The sequence below is a fragment of the Mauremys mutica genome, chromosome 5, assembly GCF_020497125.1.
Source record: "Mauremys mutica isolate MM-2020 ecotype Southern chromosome 5, ASM2049712v1, whole genome shotgun sequence".
NCBI classification, from domain to species: Eukaryota; Metazoa; Chordata; order Testudines; family Geoemydidae; genus Mauremys; species Mauremys mutica.
The window spans coordinates 94324863-94342115 of NC_059076.1; the positions used below are offsets into that span (position 1 = coordinate 94324863).

Genomic DNA, 17253 nt, shown 5'->3' on the forward strand with positions numbered 1-17253 from the left:
CTCCTTTGTCCTACAACAGCAGAGGTGTTAACTGCCCACTTCACCTTCAATATTTTGCTTACAGAAATGTATTTAGACAATCACTCCTCTCTTTTACAAGAAAGAAAAAATCTGAGGTTGATTATTAAAAAGTTCTCTCCAGCTGGGAATTCCACTTAAAACCAGCGGGGATATCACTTCCTCTTATTTGTTTGAAGCAAGTGGATTTTTAAGTGTATCACTGACATGATCATAATGGAACAGCTATAAACACAAAAGTTTAAATGAAACTATTTCATCCTACTGCTGTGAGGAACAGTCCTGTGCTAACAGGAGGATGGATTCAATGACCCAGTAGGTTCTCTTCTTTCTAGCTCCTGTGATTACACCTTGTAGAATACACTCCTAAAATAAGGCTGACACAAAAAGGTACCTGTTTGATTAAGCAGAATTGCTGAACCTTCCAGGTTTGGCCACCCCTCATTGTCATATCCAAACCTGAAAGGCCAGATTGCAGCAGAGAAGTCTCTTGTTGAAGGCTGTAAGAAAAGAGAATGAAGAATTAAAAACCTGGTAAATTCTATTATGTCTTTTAATCTAAGGTGCCATAAAACAGATCTAAGATTACACATTTTAATTAGTACATGCTCCTAACACAGGTAAGTGGATCCCAGAGGTCTGTAGGTATTATTAATAGCACATAATTTCCACAAATAGAGAAAATCAGGAAGTTATGACATTTAAAATGTACCCACACAAATAAGGTAGGCAAAGGAATAAGAAGCGGGGAGGAGTTACTCTCTCCCCATTCATGATGTGTCATAAACCTGGATAAATACCACAAAAAAAGTTACCAACAGACATTCATTCACATTTTAGTGTATTTGCATCACCTTTATTCAGACCTTTTTTTTGTATTTGCCATCTGTGACTATTCTAATGAAAACTAGTAGGAACAGTTGTCATAAAAGCAAGTTTTGAGTGAATATTTCAGGATAGTCACAGAAAGAAAATTTTGAATTCATAATTGCAATTATTCACACCAGAAATTTGATTTTATAACATTCATCCACTCATGGAACAAAAACATGTCATGTCACGTGTCCAATCAAAACAGCTCTAATTTCAAACTGAAACTATTGAATACTCAAAGCAAAACTAAATTTGTAAGTAAACTGCATGCTGAAATATGTTAGCATAAAACAATCTCTCTCACCTGAAGCTGTCACAGCAACACTTTGACCAGATAGGAAGTTTGGATCCCACCCACCCCCTTTAAAAAACAAACAAACAAATCTCCTTAATGAATCGAGAAGGGATGCTTCTAACTTGGAATAGTTTGTCAGAAAGGCTCCATTCAGAGTGACATACTAATAAGGTGGCTTGCCTCATTAAGGGTCAGGGAGCCTGGGGCCAGCAAGCCCTGTTCAGTTATCAGATCCAGCTGGGAAGGGATCAGGTGATTCCTATAAGAGCTTAAGGGGAGCTGCAGGAAGTAGGGTGGCTCCTGTGTTCTGAATAGAGTTCAAGTGCAGCATTAGTCCTTCCTGGACTTGGGAGACAGCACAGCAGCCCTACAGTGACCGACCTGTTGTCGTGTATAAATGAATTTGTGAGGTAAGAGTCCCATGGTCTTTTCAAAAGCTGGTTCTCCATGGCAGCACAACAGGCCTGTCACTATACCAGCTTCAGCTTAGATTTTCACTGTGGTTACCCTATACTGCTACGCATACTAGCAATGGAGCACTGCAACATCAGCCTAGTGACATGTCATGGTTAAGAAAGCATTTCAAACAAGAAGCATGTGACTGCTTTTCAAATCAAGGATTTAATTCCAGCTAATAAAGAACGTTATTCCAATTCACCTGATCCAGTTTTAAACAAAATGCTTGTTAGGTGGGTAAATCCTATAGTCTTATCAAAGCACTCCATTTCTGAACTGAAGACTGTAACCCTTATTCAGGTCAAAGGATAATGTGGATAAAAACTTGGTACTGTTCACGAAGGGGGATGTATGAAGCTTGGAAATGAATCTGATGCAGTATCATACACACTTCAACACTGCCCAGCTCACCAAATTTGAACAGATTCTACTATGGGTACGTCTACACTACGGGACTATTCCGAATTTGCATAAACCGGTTTTGTAAAACAGATTTTATAAAATCGAGTGCGCGCGGCCACACTAAACACATTAAATCGGTGGTGTGCGTCCACGGTTCGAGGCTAGTGTCGATTTCTGGAGCGTTGCACTGTGGGTAGCTATTCCGTAGCTATCCCATAGTTCCCGCAGCCTCCCCCGCCCCTTGGAACTTCCGGGTTGAGATCCCAGTGCCTGATGGGGCAAAAATTGCCGAGCTATGCCCTGACCCACCGCGGACACGGTGTTTGACCCTAGAAGCATTTGGAGCTCTGTCTGGAGATTTTAAAAAAATGATTTTGAATTTCGTCTTCTGTAACGGAGCGCTGATAGAACAGATTTGCCTGCCCTTACAGCGATCACGTCCGCATGGTCCATGCGGGAGCTCTTTCTTTATTTTGATTTTTAACTGCATCGCCACACGTGCTGATCGGAGCTCCATGCTGGGCAAACAGGAAATATTCAAAAGTTCGCGGGGCTTTTCCTGTCTACCTGGCCACTGCATCCGAGTTCAGATTGCTGTCCAGAGCGGTCAGTGGTGCACTGTGGGATACCGCCCGGAGGCCAATACCGTCGATCAGCGGCCACACTAACCCTAATCCGATATGGTAATACTGATACTAGCGCTACTCCTCTCGTTAGGGAGGAGTACAGAAACCGGTTTAAAGAGCCATTAAAATCGATATAAGGTGCCTCCTAGTGTGGACGGTTGTGGCGTTAAATCGGTTTTACGCTCCTAAAACCGATTTAAACGCCTAGTGTAGACCAGGCTCAAGACTCAGCCAAGTTACAGGCACTGAGTTTAGAGTCTCCAGCCTGCTTGGTACAAAACCACTTGCTTGCTTCATTATCACACGTTCTTAGGTCATGAATACATGGGCAACTATTTGCATCAACATCAGTGAAGCACATGAACTCCCTCATTACCCCTTGAGTTAAATTCTGCCCTGATTAAAGTAACCCTGCATCAGCCAACTTGAAGGGGGAAAAAAAAGTGTACTCACAGACTACCTTATATAATAAAAGTTTTACTGAGGCACTGGAAAGATTGATGATATTCCCCCAATCAGAGAGTGGAAGTCAGAACAACCATTCACATTCATCATCATGAAAGGAGGGTGGAAAGAGTGGAAAGACACTTTCTCAAGAAGAGGCAATTTAAACATTTATCCCAATCCTGGAGATGCCCCAAAACATCTTTACACCATAAAAGCCCTTGGGTTTACATTATATTGTAAATCCACACTTTACAGTCCAATGGTTCTCACTTGTTCTCTCTTCCCACATCCTCCTCTTGCTGTGTCTAATTTTCCTTTCTTTTGCCCTACATTTTCTGTGGAACATTCCCTTTTTCCTACTTGTCTTTCCTTCCGCCTCAGTTTTACACCATACTAATACTGTCACTATTCATTACTCTCTGACAAGCCCTTTGGAGGCAATTCTAACTTAATTTTAGTCTTCATTTTTTCCACCCATTATTTTTTATTTGCATTACAGAAGCACTTAACAGTCCCAAGCAAGATCAGGGCCCCATTGTGATAGCTGCTATATGTATTCATAGCAAGAAAGACAGTTGCTGCATGAAAACAACTGCAATTCAAACAGACAAGGCAGACAAAGGGGTGGGAGAAAGGAAGTATTATCCCCCATTTTTTAAAAAACAGATGGGAAGTAAGGCACAGAGATTGAGGGCTTGTCCACACTGCCCGCCGGATCGGCGGGCAGTGATCGATCCAGCGGGGGTCGATTTATCGCGTCTAGTATAGATGCAATAAATCGACCGCTGAGGGCTCTTCCGTCAACTCTAGTACTCCATCAGAACAAGGAGCACAAGCGGAGTCGATGGGAGAGCATCAGCTGTCGACTTACTGCAGTGAAGACACCATAAGTAGATCTAAGTACGTCGACTTCAACTACACTATTCATATAGCTGAAGTTGCATATCTTAGATCGACCCAGTGCAGTAGTGTAGACAAGCCCTAAGTGATTTACCCAATGTCATAAAAGAAGTCTGCTACAAAGTCAGGAACTGAGACCAGAGCTCCCAAGACCCAGTCCAGTGACTCAACCACAAGACCATTTTCCTCTGTTCCATACATATACTGAGTGACTTGTAGTTGCTGTGTATTGCTGGAAAGATTTCTAAGGGATCATTTGCAGATGTTACAGTGTGCTTGAAAATATATTTCTTTGTTTAAAAAAACCAACATATTACTCACCCCTTGGCCTAATTTCTTCTCATAAGCTTTATATCGCCGTCCTAATCCTAGCAAACCCACACCAACAAACAGCCATAAGACTTGAAACAGAAAAAACACAGGAAATTAGTTGTGAAAGAGAAAAAGGGAAAGAGAGCAGAGTTAATTTCATGGTCTCAGTTAAACATGGAAGGATATATTCTCTTCCTTGGGATTAATATTCACGGAATGGGAGATACTGTCCGGTTATAGTTAAATCTCCACATATTTCAACAATAACACAGGAAGTGTAAGTACTTAGAAAGTATCTGCCCATCAGCATACATGTGGATATTTTAAAAAGAAAAATCTATCTGCCTTGCATTCATGTCCTCCAAAACAAAGCAGAAACAGCAGGCTTCATATAGCACTTTCCTTTGTATAGCTGAAATTATCTCTACTGAAGAATCTGTTACAGAAATTCATAAAGGCAAAAAGAAAATGCTCTGTTTTTTCCTGGCTCTGTACCAGAAATCCTTTTGGAGTATGGAAATATTAATTTGTTAATATTATCTTGCCAAGCAAATAGCTATAGTTTACTTTAAAAACTCCCAGACCTCAGAAAGATGCAGTCCCTACCAAATCTCCATAGAAGCACTTTTCTAAATGTACAAATTGGCAGATTCTTGAAGAAGCACTAAAACCTTATAGAACGTAAATCATAGCTTCTCTGTTGCTTCTGAAGTCTGCCAAATCACAGCAGTGGACAGCTAAGGACTCTCAGGGTTTGGCACTTCATAACTCAGTGATTAAATCACTTTGTGATCATTTCACATATACAAAGGCACATTATGCCTACCAAAAAACTCAGTTAACTCTAGTCAATTCATTCATCAAATCCTTAAACAGTGATAAATTGACGTATAATTAATTTTACATTAATATCAAACTCTTGTAAAACAACTTTACTGCACATTTAGGCAAACTTTACCATGAATAATGGCAGAGAAAAAAAGACACATATTTACATGCCTTATAAAGCACAAAGGTGTTTGAGGGAGAAACTGACCAAAGAGCAGTAAAGCCTGGGAATGCTGGGGAAGTAAAGCCAGAGGTCAGTGTGGCAATAAGTTATAATATCAGCTTGATAGGACAAGGCTATGCAGTGAAGCCAGGAGACAGGGTATTTTACTGTTTCACTCTTCTGAAGTTATAACAAGGCTAATGGCTTTGTTTTGGGGGTGTTAAAACTTCTCACCTTGACCATAAATATATTTTACTACACCCTAGGTACTTATATGGCCCCACTACCACAGTTTCTGAGCATTTCACCATCTTTAATAATATTCACAACACCCATGAGGCGTAGGGAAGTACCATCATCTCTGTTTTACAGATGGGGAAGTGAGGCACAGAGAGGCTAAGGGATTTGCCCAAGGTCATGCACGTAGCGATGGCAAAGCAGGGACTTGAACACAGGCCTTCTACAGCCTGACCTAATGCCCTAACCTCTAAGACAACTTCTCTCTCTAATTCTCTATGTAACTAAAAAGCTATTATTGGACTACGTGATCCCAATTCTCCACTACATCTCAGATGTGCTCAGTTGTAGCAGAGAATGGCAGCCACAGGGAGCTGGCTGCAGCTCATTGATCCTCAACCAACAGAAGTTACAGCAGTGAGGCTCCTATGTCCAGTTGTGCCACTGAGGTGAACAGCGTGGTCAACTCACAATTTTATTGCAAGTTTCATGATATTTGGTCTTATTTTTACTTAAAACCCCAGCTCATAGAACCATGTCATTTTGTGAGAATTTCAGCCTTCATTTAAAAAAATATGAAAGCAAGTTTTTAATCTCTCACGCTTGCAGAAAAAAAGCTTTCAAAATGTGACCCAAATGCATCCTAAAGGTTTAGAAACCAGAAGGCCAAAATAAATAAAAACAATCCAACTCTTTTTTTATGAAAGGTTGATTATTTTTCTGAGGTCCAACTCTTAACTTTTTTTTTTTTTTTAACATTTGGGGTTAGCAATACTGTGTAAGCTACAGCAAATGAGGCATAGTGAAACTCTGGTCTACCACTTACCCCCTTTTCCCCCAAGCTTTACATGCCTCTTTCTCCTCCTTGTGCTGGGGCTGAGGGGTGCAGCTGACATAGGCAACTTGACAGACCAGAGACTTGGACCCTGTGACTCTGAAAGTGTTTCTCCCGGCCCAGGGTTAATGTCCTTGGCATTTTTATTTTTGTCTTCCATACATTTTAGGCTTGTGCAGTTATATATTTTCCTACTTGGTATCAAATGTTTAGTTATTGGCTTCTTTACAAAGGCAGCAAAGAAAGCAACTTTAATAATTTAGGACCATAGTCTCTCCTTGATCTGTGCTCTGTGCCTAAAACTTCCACTCGGTATCAGTGGAAAATCACACTCCATCATTTTCATTAGCATACTCGCTAATAAAATTGTTAAAACCTTATAGTATGTCATTAATGCTATTTGCAATATAGTAGTGTTCCACATTTTTCTATGCCTCTTAGGACATGTGTGTGCCAACCAATAATTCACTTTATTTACACAAAAAAAGCTATTTTGGTAGGTCATTTTTCAAGTTTGGAATCTTCAGTAAAAAGATACTGGCAGTAAAAGTGATCATCTTTGAGTTGGTCTGTTTTTTTGTTTTGTTTTATTTGCTTTTAAATTCTATCAGATTAGCACCTTTTACCAGTATCAAATTCAGACGGTAGATTTTATAGCTGCATGAAACCTGAGCAAGATTTAAAGTGCCAACAGCAGTTATGATTTCAATATTCAGTTAATTAAAAAATAAACACTGTTAGATCAATGGGAACAGCTTTATGTTCTCATTTTGTTTTAGTTTTCAGACCAGTTTTAAAACTGTCACTACCATGGGAATAAGGACACACATGCTTTGTTGATACCACTTTGAGAGCTAAGACTACTTCTCCCAGGGGTGCTGGAACAATTTGTATAGTGGGGGTGCCAAGAGCCATTGAACCAAACTGTAAACGCTATAGATGGAAACCACTTCAAGCCAGGGGATGCAGCAGCACCTCCTGCACCCCTAATTCCAGCACCTATGACTTCTCCTGCAAATGGATAAGAAAAATACTGTAAATAGTGGACCAGATCCTCTGCTAATGTCCATTGCATTGCTCTGGAACTACACCAGTTGAAGATCTGGCCCTGTATCAGAACAAACATCTCTAAAAACTGACTGAGGAAAATCCTGCACTGCTTTACTTTTCTCTTACTGAAATCATATTCCCAATTCAACAGTACGATTAAATTAGAGGTACTTAGTTTAAGAAAGGAAGCAAAATTATACTTACATAGTTTGATATATTTTTCACTTTGTTTGAATAGTGGCTTATGGCTACTTTTAACTTGAAATATACAATTAAGGTTCTTCCTGGAGCCAATAAGTTCATCTAGCCCAACAAACAACATGACAACTCCTGTAACAAACATAACATTATTAGTTTTTCATGTACCTTTTACTTATTAAATGCAATGAGACTGTGATAATACAACCTTATAGCCGAGGATTTACATATGCAAAGTTTATGGACAGTCAAAGCTTTCGCTTCCACTGCAACAGTTACTTACCCAGATGGAATTACATTTATCTATATTTGCAAACTATAGTAATACAATAGATGCACACAAGTTATATTGGCTGGGATGGCCCCGCTTATCAATGTCATGATACTCACTGAGGTATGTAACACTTTGGACATAATTTTGCATTTGATTTAAATACTTGTAGACATGTATTGTATACAATAACCATCAGTGACTGAGCACACACCTTCATTGCTTATCAAAATTAAATTTGCCACAAATTGTAAAGATTTCAAAATAAGAGTATCCCAACAAATTATTTAAAACCTCACGGTACCCTATTCTAAACAAAAAAATATGGAGAGCCAGAATGATATTCTCTAATTTTAACAAATTCCTGTTAAGATAAGATTTAACATGCCTAGAACAAATGGAAAGACCAATGTATAGAACTCCTGGGAAAGAGACAATGGGGCAGAGCCTCATCCCTTTTAAGCCTGCTTTGTGCTGCTCTGGCAGTAGCCCGCAAAAGATCACTTTACATAGAGAAATCCCAGAGACAATTCTACACTACTCTCTGCAGACATCCCTTGGGTTCTGACAGTTCCTCTGCATCCCTTGGGAGCTGCTGGAGCCTGCACAACTGATAGCGGCTCTAGTTTGTTCCTTAAGACCAGACAAATGCCCAGGGACCAGGAAGTTAATTTACAGCTAGCTTTGCAGCCCCCAAGTCTAAACTGCATCTGGGTGCTAAAAGGCCAGTCCCAAGGATCTGGCTCGTTATTTAAAATGGAAATGCTGAGACAACTTTAGCCTTCTTGGGTGCTATTTGTTCCTACTTTAACATATTTTATCAGGTCCATTTTGCTACCAAAACACTGGTATAAGTTTGATTTTATCTTACTCCATACATATGCTGATTGGGAGATCAGCAATATTACCAAAATGCTCTTTTTAAGGAGATTTTTTAATAAAACAAAATTACACCCTGAGTCTGCATCAAGTTCCACTAACACCTTCTGCAGAGTCCCAATCATTTCAACGGAGCACTGCAGGGTACCATGTCCAAATGCAAGATCAGGGCCTTAGATTTTATGTTTTAATACACACTGGATAAATGACACTGGATGGTTCTGCTGAGCAATACACTTCAGCCCAATCCTTTTAAAATTTACTAGAATTCATCTGGACAACAGCTTATACCTTAAAATTTGATTTACCTTAAAATAACCTGCTGGAAAATAATAATGGATATTTAGAATCCAGAACGAGTTACAAATCAACTGCTCGCTCATCAAGACACTGTTTATATAGGAACTGACAGCCTTTTCAGCTATGTCCTCTAACCTTGTGTAAGTGATCTATAACAGCCAACTTTAGAGGCTAGTTGAATGTGGCAAACAATGTATTTGTGTTCTTCTTGACAGCCAACAGTGGGAGTTGCGCTTTTTAAGAACAGACAACTACATATTGACATATTTAAAAAGCCAAGATGAAGCTTCAAACTGCTTACTATTGCAATACAATTTGAGGAGCATATTTTCTTCTCAATATATGTAATTTAGATTAACATTATAGGCATTATCCTGCATTCCTTATACATCAAAGAATCCCACTGGCTGCAATGGAAACTTGGATGCATAAAGCATACAGCATAGGGCTCTGTCGGATACAAGAATGTGCACTAAAGGGAACATGCATCCTTAAGATGTTTGTGCTGTAGTTAACTAGCTCAAGAATTGACGTTTCATTTCTGTTAAATAGCAGAGTTGTTGCTTTAAGTAAAACAGTCCATCAACTTCCTCGCTGTTCTTGAACATTACTAATGTTATAAATGTTGCAAACCACAGTGCTAGTTTTCTGCTCAATGAATGAGAGGGCACACTACCACCCTCTCAGTTGGGGACTGATCCAAAGTCCATTAAAGTCAATGGAAAGAGTGAGTGACTTTGGTAGGCCTTGGATCAGGCCTTTGGTCAGTTTCATCAGTTTGAAGAACCACAGTAATGAACATAATAATCTTACTTTCATTATTTCCCACATGGCAGTTCCCTACCCAAGTTGCAGTGAGAAAAAGGCAGGATATTGGACAGGGGGAGAGAGCAGGAAATAGCATTGACACCTGGAAGAAACCAGAAGAAACAAGACGTTTGCGGAAAGCCATGCTGCTAGGGAGGAAATACAGTAGTAAACAGTCTCTTGATATAAGACGAAAAAAGTTTTATAAGCAAAAGAGTGGTGCTAAATATCCAGAAACCATAACTTCCCTAGATCTTCGTCTGAAGAATCAGAGGGCCAGATCCTCAGCTAATGTAAACTGATGTAGTCAGCTCCACTGACTGCCACAGATCCAGCTCATAATTTTGATGTTGCCAACTGAAGGCACTGTAAACTGGGGCCCCCTCTATATTATCACCCAATGGCCACGCCCTCTGAATCACAAATGTGTATTTCCAAGGGAGTGTCATAGAGACTGATTATATAACCATTTGTGCTCTGTAAAAGCATTATTTCTGAAAGTATTTGACACTTCTCTGATAAGCACTTTCTTCACACACACCTTTTTAAAATAAAATTTAAATGAATTGTGAAGTCTGGATCTCCTGATCTCCAGCATATTCCAAGAGCAAAGAAAGCTAAAAAAAAACCCCGCATATATATAAAAAGCTGAAAATTATTCCTATAGTATTTGAAATAGCATACATTCAGCCTGAGAATTTAAAAAGATGGAGAGTGATAACAAAGGCACATCTGCACCCTAAAACTGTCCGGACAATCATGAATCAAGTAAAGTATATAAAGAATATATTCCCCACTCCCCAGTCAAAATATAATATAATCAATTACATTTGAATACCATTTACCTGGCCATGGTTAGCCATAAGTAACCAGCTAGCATTTTTAAACATGGCTTTGTTTGTCTACCATAGGTGCTAAATAATGCTTTAGAAATTTTTACCCGTTCATACCATTCACTTCACCAGATTGTATCCCCCTTCTCACCATAACATAAAAGTCACTTTCTAAAAAGATACAAATTTAGCATTTAGAATTTCACTCTTAAGCTAGTCCCTCCATATGCTCATACCATTTGTTCTTCTTCTACAATGTACTGCCTGTTGGTCTGTATCTTTCTGACACAGATCTGAGTTGGTGAGGAGTTACAGCAAAGATGAGGTTGGCCTGATGTAATTTTCACAAGAGCCATTAAGACAGACTTACCTCCCTGCTTTATGAGATCACATTCCTATGAACCCAGGCCTACATTGTTCTGGCCTTTTTTGCTGCTATGCAAACTCAAGTCATATTTACTGGCAGCTATCACCTCTAGATCTCTTTTACAATATTTCTAGATCTCTCTTTCCCATTGAATATTTCCACTCCATTTTACATTTTCCCCAAGTTGAATATTTTATTTTCTGCCCATATTTTAAACTAATTTTAAACAAAACAGAAGCTAGTCGATTTGTAATTTTTAATTATTTTTCTTATCTGGCTGTCTTTCCACATGAATAACTCCCACCACATTCAAGTCAATGGGAGATGTGCATGGGGAGGACATTTATTGCTTTAAATGACTGCTTGAGGCTAAAAAAAAGTATATTTTCTTAGTTGTCTTAATTCAGGATCACAGACATACCTAAAAGAAGGTGGGAGCTCTCTCTAGCATAAATTCCTCCTGGTACAAATTTATAAGCTGTGCACCACACACAAAAGAATATCTCTAGGACATAGACAAACATGGCTGTACTCATGGCTTTTCCAGGATGCAGACAGCTAACAAAACGTCCAGTCAGTCGAGGCCACATACACATGGTAAAGACAGCAAGAATGTTGCCTGCTATAGCTGCACCCCAGGTCTTTAAGTAAAGGAGACCAGCTGCAGATGCCATGCCTGTGAAGGGACACAAAAAGGTGTCTGTGAGTCATGATCAGTTACACTTTATTTTCCTCCTCATGTTCACGCTTGCTTTGAAAAATTCAGTTTTCTAAAAGGCTTAGAAAAAAAATGTATAGCAGCCAGAAATATACTGTACAGTACTTAATGGAAAATATAAGTGTGGTTGGAGTGAGAATGGGCACTCCGTATAGTATTATTAGGGATGGCTTTTCCTTACAGCCAGTCAATGAAAGACACTCTGAGTTCATTTGCTTAAAAACTGTTCACTCAGCTGGGTAAGAGGATCTAGAAAATATCAAGAGCTAAAGCCATATAGTTTCTCTTGCAGAAAAACTCCTTGTGATAACACATAAGGGCAGTGCAGGATGTATTAGGTGGGGAGAGGATGCACCCTTCCTCTTCTCTCTCCCTCCACTGGGCTTCTCCTTGCTTTTATACACCACTTGAGTAGCCATGTGACAGCCAGGAACCTGTTAACCTTTCACAGACTGCAGTGCACTTGCCTTACCACACTCCCACTGATTGCAGTGGGATTTGGCCTGAAACACAATATTGATAACAGGGAATATGTTTATAAAAGTAAAATATTATTTTAAAAATATTTTTGTGGTGGTAAATATTTTTCTACCCAAACAACTGTTGTTTTGTGATAATGAATATTAGTAAAAGTTTGTAACTTTTTTCTATGATAATCTGGATTACTAACGTTTCTAACAGTGCAAATGCATGATATAATTCAAGAGCCAATCAATGTTTGATTAGAACAAGTTATGGAGGTACAACACAAATAAAATGATATTAATAATAGAGCCAGAATGTGTTTGTTTTACCATACCAATGTCATCAACACAATAGAATTTATTAGGACAACTTCTATTTGCAGCATTGCCATCTCAAGATTTTGTTGTGACATTCATGACATTTGGTATTTTACTTAAAAGTCCCAGCTCTTGGAGATAAGTGATTAAGGAAGAATCTCAGCTTCCATTAAAAATAAAAGTAAGTTTCTAGCCCCTGTGGTTGTGGAAAACAACTTGAAAATGTGATCCTACAGCACCATGCAGCTTAAAAAACAGAAGGCAAATTAAACCTTGGATTCTTTTTATTATTTCTTAAAATCTCCTTAAAGGGTAGGGGAGACATTAGTTTTAAGCATTCGGGGTTGGCAACATGGTCTTGTCTTCTCTCTAAATACATCTAGGGAGAGTTATACAGAGATCAATGAAGTAGAGATCATTTTTCGACACCATTTTACATTCATTATGGATGAAATTCTCAAGGCCTCCAGAAAGGCTGAATGGGCTTCATATGCCTGTCCTGAGTGAGCAGGCAGCCAAAGAGCAGTGCAGCCCTTCCAGGGTCTCCCACAGGTTTCTGGAATGTCATTTGTTGCCTGTTTGCAGGAGATGCTAGTCACTGGATTGCATGAGTCTAGATCAGGTATGGGCAAACTTTTTGGCCCGAGGGCCACATCTGGGTGGGAAAATTGTATGGAGGGCCATGAATGCTCACGAAATTGGGGGTTGGGGTGCAGGCTTTGAGGTGGGGCCAGAAATGAGGAGTTCAGGGTGTGTGAGGGTGCTCCAAGATGGGACCAAGGGGTTCAGAGGGTGGGAGGGGGATCAGGGCTGGGGCAAGGGGTTGGGGTGCAGGAGGAGGTCAGGGCTGCAGGCTCTAGGCGGCACTTACCTCACGCAACTCCCAGAAGCAGCAGCATGTCCCCGCTCTGGCTCCTGCACGGCCAAGTGACTCTGCACGCTGCCCTGTCTGCAAGTGCCGCCCCTGCAGCTCCCATTGGCCATGGATCCCGGCCACTGGGAGCTGTGGGGGCAGCGCTTGGGGCGGGGGAAGCGTGCGGAGTCCCCTGGCTGCCCCTACGTGTAGGAGCCATAGGGGGGACATGCTGCTGCTTCCGGGAGCTGCCCAGAGTGGCAAGCCCCACCCTGCTCCCCTGCGGGAGCTCAACGGCTGGATTAAAATGTCTGGAGGGCTGGATGCAGTCCCCAGGCCATAGTTTGCCCACCCCTGGTCTAGAGCCAACAGCCCCTCCCTACCATCCATTTGCCACTGGTGCCTTCCCAGCATCCAGTGATTCATTGTATGCTGGCAGAATCAGAGACACAATCTCTGCAGCCATGGAAGCAGGAGCTGGATTTGCCCCAAAGTGAATTTCTGATTAAACAGTAAATGTTTGCATTTATTGTACTGCCCAGTGGTTGGTAACCTGTGAGGGGACACCTTCAACATTCACTCCCAGCTGTAGCCCCACTGACTTTGCAGTACTACTACACTCTGTATAAGTGTTTGCAGGCTCAGCCCCACAGTGCACACATATTATGAAAGGTGAACAGACTGCACTCAAGGGCTCCAGATCCCCAGCAGCTGTAAATTACAGAAGGAGTAATTTACACTAGGGTGGAGCTCTGGCTCATGATTCTTATCCACTGGCCTACAAAGTACAGGTACAATAAAAGTGATACATTTGGTACAGAGGAAAGGCGGGATCAGATAGGCAGCACATAGAAAACCAATGCCACTTGTTAATCAAACTATTTTCTTTAGCATCTACTCATGAAAGGAAGAAAAATAAGATGCTTTTTTAGGCATGAGGGCACAAACAAAAAGGGAGGGATTTAGGTGAAGTATTGGAAATAAAGCAATGCAGCATGTCCACACCAGATTTGCTCATACCTGTAAGACACCAAACAAAACTGGTGATAGAAGACAAAGACAAAAAGGAAAGCATCACTCCATGGGCCAGTCCCAACAGAACTGCACCTCTGTTAAAAAAAAAAATACACATCACTATAATCTTGCAATACATAACACTGAAAGAGGGACTTTCAGATTAAACAGACAACATTTGTGCAGAAAAAAGTTACCAATAATATTTAATGACTCTTTTGCTATTAGAGAATTTTTATTTGAGCACACACACATCTTTACCCTGTACACAGCTCGCTTTCCATTTCATCCTGCAGTGAAACCAAAAGTATTCAGTTTAGAGTATCGCAGGGGTTTTTAATCACAGAAATACATGTGAAGCAGGTTCAGCAGCATCATTAACACATCGCTGCAAGATCAGGTACAAAAAAGAAAAGAAGAGAGGGGGTAGGGGAGAAATCCAGGCTGAGGAGAAATATTTTCATAGTTTCTACAAATGGACCATATAGTGTGACCCTTTTGCACACTAAGCCACAAGCTATCAGAGACACTAAAACCACTACCCCACTGAGTTGACTAATTAACTAACAAGATAACTAATACAGTTTTCTTCTCGATTTTGGAACTCTGATGAGCAAACTTTATTGCATCTGTATTTCTAAAGTGATCCAATTTCATGTTAGCTTATAAATTTGCTTCTTGAGTTTACTTATATTGTGCCTGATCCTGTTCCCATTTTAAATCACAAAGAGCAGAACTGGGTTAATTTACTGTACCTTATAGCAAAGTCTTTTGCATTAATAAGTCATTGAATGATGTGTCTTAATTTTAAAATATTTTAGTGTCATAAATCAGATGTATAGCTGAAATACCAAATTATATTCCAGTAGAACCCAGATGACCCAGTCAAGGATCAGAGCCTAATTGTGCTAGTGACACGCTTTGGGGTTCAAACCAGACCAGTAAGGGTCACATCTAGGCAATTCATATCTGAGAACAAGAATAATGGAGAAGGACATTGTTCCTTCTCTTATTACCGCCTCCAGTTAATAGATATGGGCTGCAATCCTGAAATGAGCTCTGTGTGGGAATAACCCTGCACCCACATGCATCTCATTGCAGGATTGGTGCTTTAGTTACTACTTTACAAAGAATGAAAAAAACCAAACACTTCTCACCCATATGGATTAGGATCTGGCCCAGGGTATGGATGTCCACTCACAGCCCACCTAGAAACGAGTGAGACCTCTCCAAAAATCCATAATGTGAGGAACATCAGACTGCCAAAAGCCGCTCCTGACAAAAGCCAGTTAGATCTAGGAATGGTTTCTTTTGCTGCATCACCAGTCTTGTTTGCTTCTTGCTTCAAACTATCTGTGCCTAGAATAGTGACATGAACATGCACTTTACATGTGTGCAAAGAAGTTAAATCTTTTTAGCGGGGTTTATTAAGAAGAAACAGTTGGGATCACAAAACAGTCCTGAAAGTTTACCAGCTTAGGCACAAAAATCTGTTCACAACATGATATGTGGCTGGTTAAAAGGCAAGTGGCAGGACACCAAATAGGAAGCACAGAGAAGAGGCCAACAATGTGTGGCAAATCTGCCATGCATAGGAAGCTTTGGGAAGTGCAACTATCTACTATAGGGAGGTAGTTTATGTGGATAACATGGCACATATTAACAACTTTTTTTCTTTTAAAAGTTTTTCTAAGTAGATTTAGTTGTTATGAAAGGTGCCAGACTCACTTCCCATAGCTGTCAGCCATTCCTGGGACTAAGCCACTAAACAGACACAGCATAAGCAGTGACCGCACTAGCCTCCCCACTCTGCCTTGCCAACATGCCTCAGCCCTGATTTGGAAAGACCACATCTAATAGAGTACAATACTACTTAGTGCTTATATAGTACTTTTCCTCCATAGATATAAAAGCACCTTTCAAATATAAGCATTATCTCCAATTTACAGATGGGAAAACAGAGGCTAGCTAAGTGACATGCCTGAGTCATACAGCAAATCAACAGGAGAGTTGGGAATAGAACCTAAGTCTCCTCACTCCCAGACTAGTACCCTATCAAACAGTAGTTCAGTCTTTGGGTTGAAGCTTAGCACTGTCTGAGACAATCCACTGCCACTCCATTTAGGCACAGCTCTAACCAATCAAACAGGCACACTTCAGGGGACACACAATAGGTGTACTGCTGCATTATTAATATTAGCAATGGGCATCGCTAGCAGCATCCATGTACTACAGCCCATTTAAATGAAAAAAAACCACTCTTTATTGAGGGATTAATTCTGCCATCTGAAACCAGGTAAAAGAACCTTATAAAGTATACAAATGTATTGATGCATTAAGGCACAGTAGCTGATTTTACAAAAGACATTAACGTTTGTCTATGTGCGGCATTAAGCCTTGGATATTGTCAGAAGTTTTTTTGTTGTTTTTTTACTGTAATATGTTTACCTGCGTAAATTCGCTCCACAGCTGCTATGAAACCCAACATCAATATGATGGTGTTGGCAGTCTGACAGCTCCAGATTGGGTTTAGTGAAGTATACCAGATTCGGAGCACCAGTAGAAGAATCTTCCCTAGTATGAATCCCCAGATCCTGTTGTACCTGTAAATACAGAATCAATTCTTGAGTACCTGGTGCATTTTGTAACAAGTGTTATAGTAACTGTCAGGCCTTAGTTATTGCACAATGCTACATTCGATTTTAAGCATTTTTCAACTGATATTTAGTTCATGAATTTATGAATAAAGAGAAACCATTTACAGTCATGCAATTTTTATAAATATGGAC

General features: G+C 40.2%; 1 protein-coding gene across 2 annotated transcripts in view; it reads right to left on the reverse strand.

The window, feature by feature from the left end:
• Positions 1-17253, reverse strand: part of CWH43 (cell wall biogenesis 43 C-terminal homolog) — a 74308-nt gene that overhangs the window by 28916 nt on the left and 28139 nt on the right. For both annotated transcript variants that reach the window (XM_045018892.1, XM_045018891.1), the window contains exons 4-10: positions 16913-17067; positions 15622-15823; positions 14471-14559; positions 11519-11773; positions 7647-7772; positions 4339-4418; positions 413-518 (exon numbers count right to left, since the gene is read on the reverse strand). In XM_045018892.1, the coding sequence (XP_044874827.1) occupies positions 413-518; positions 4339-4418; positions 7647-7772; positions 11519-11773; positions 14471-14559; positions 15622-15823; positions 16913-17067 (1013 nt within the window). The remainder of the gene's footprint in view (positions 1-412; positions 519-4338; positions 4419-7646; positions 7773-11518; positions 11774-14470; positions 14560-15621; positions 15824-16912; positions 17068-17253) is intronic.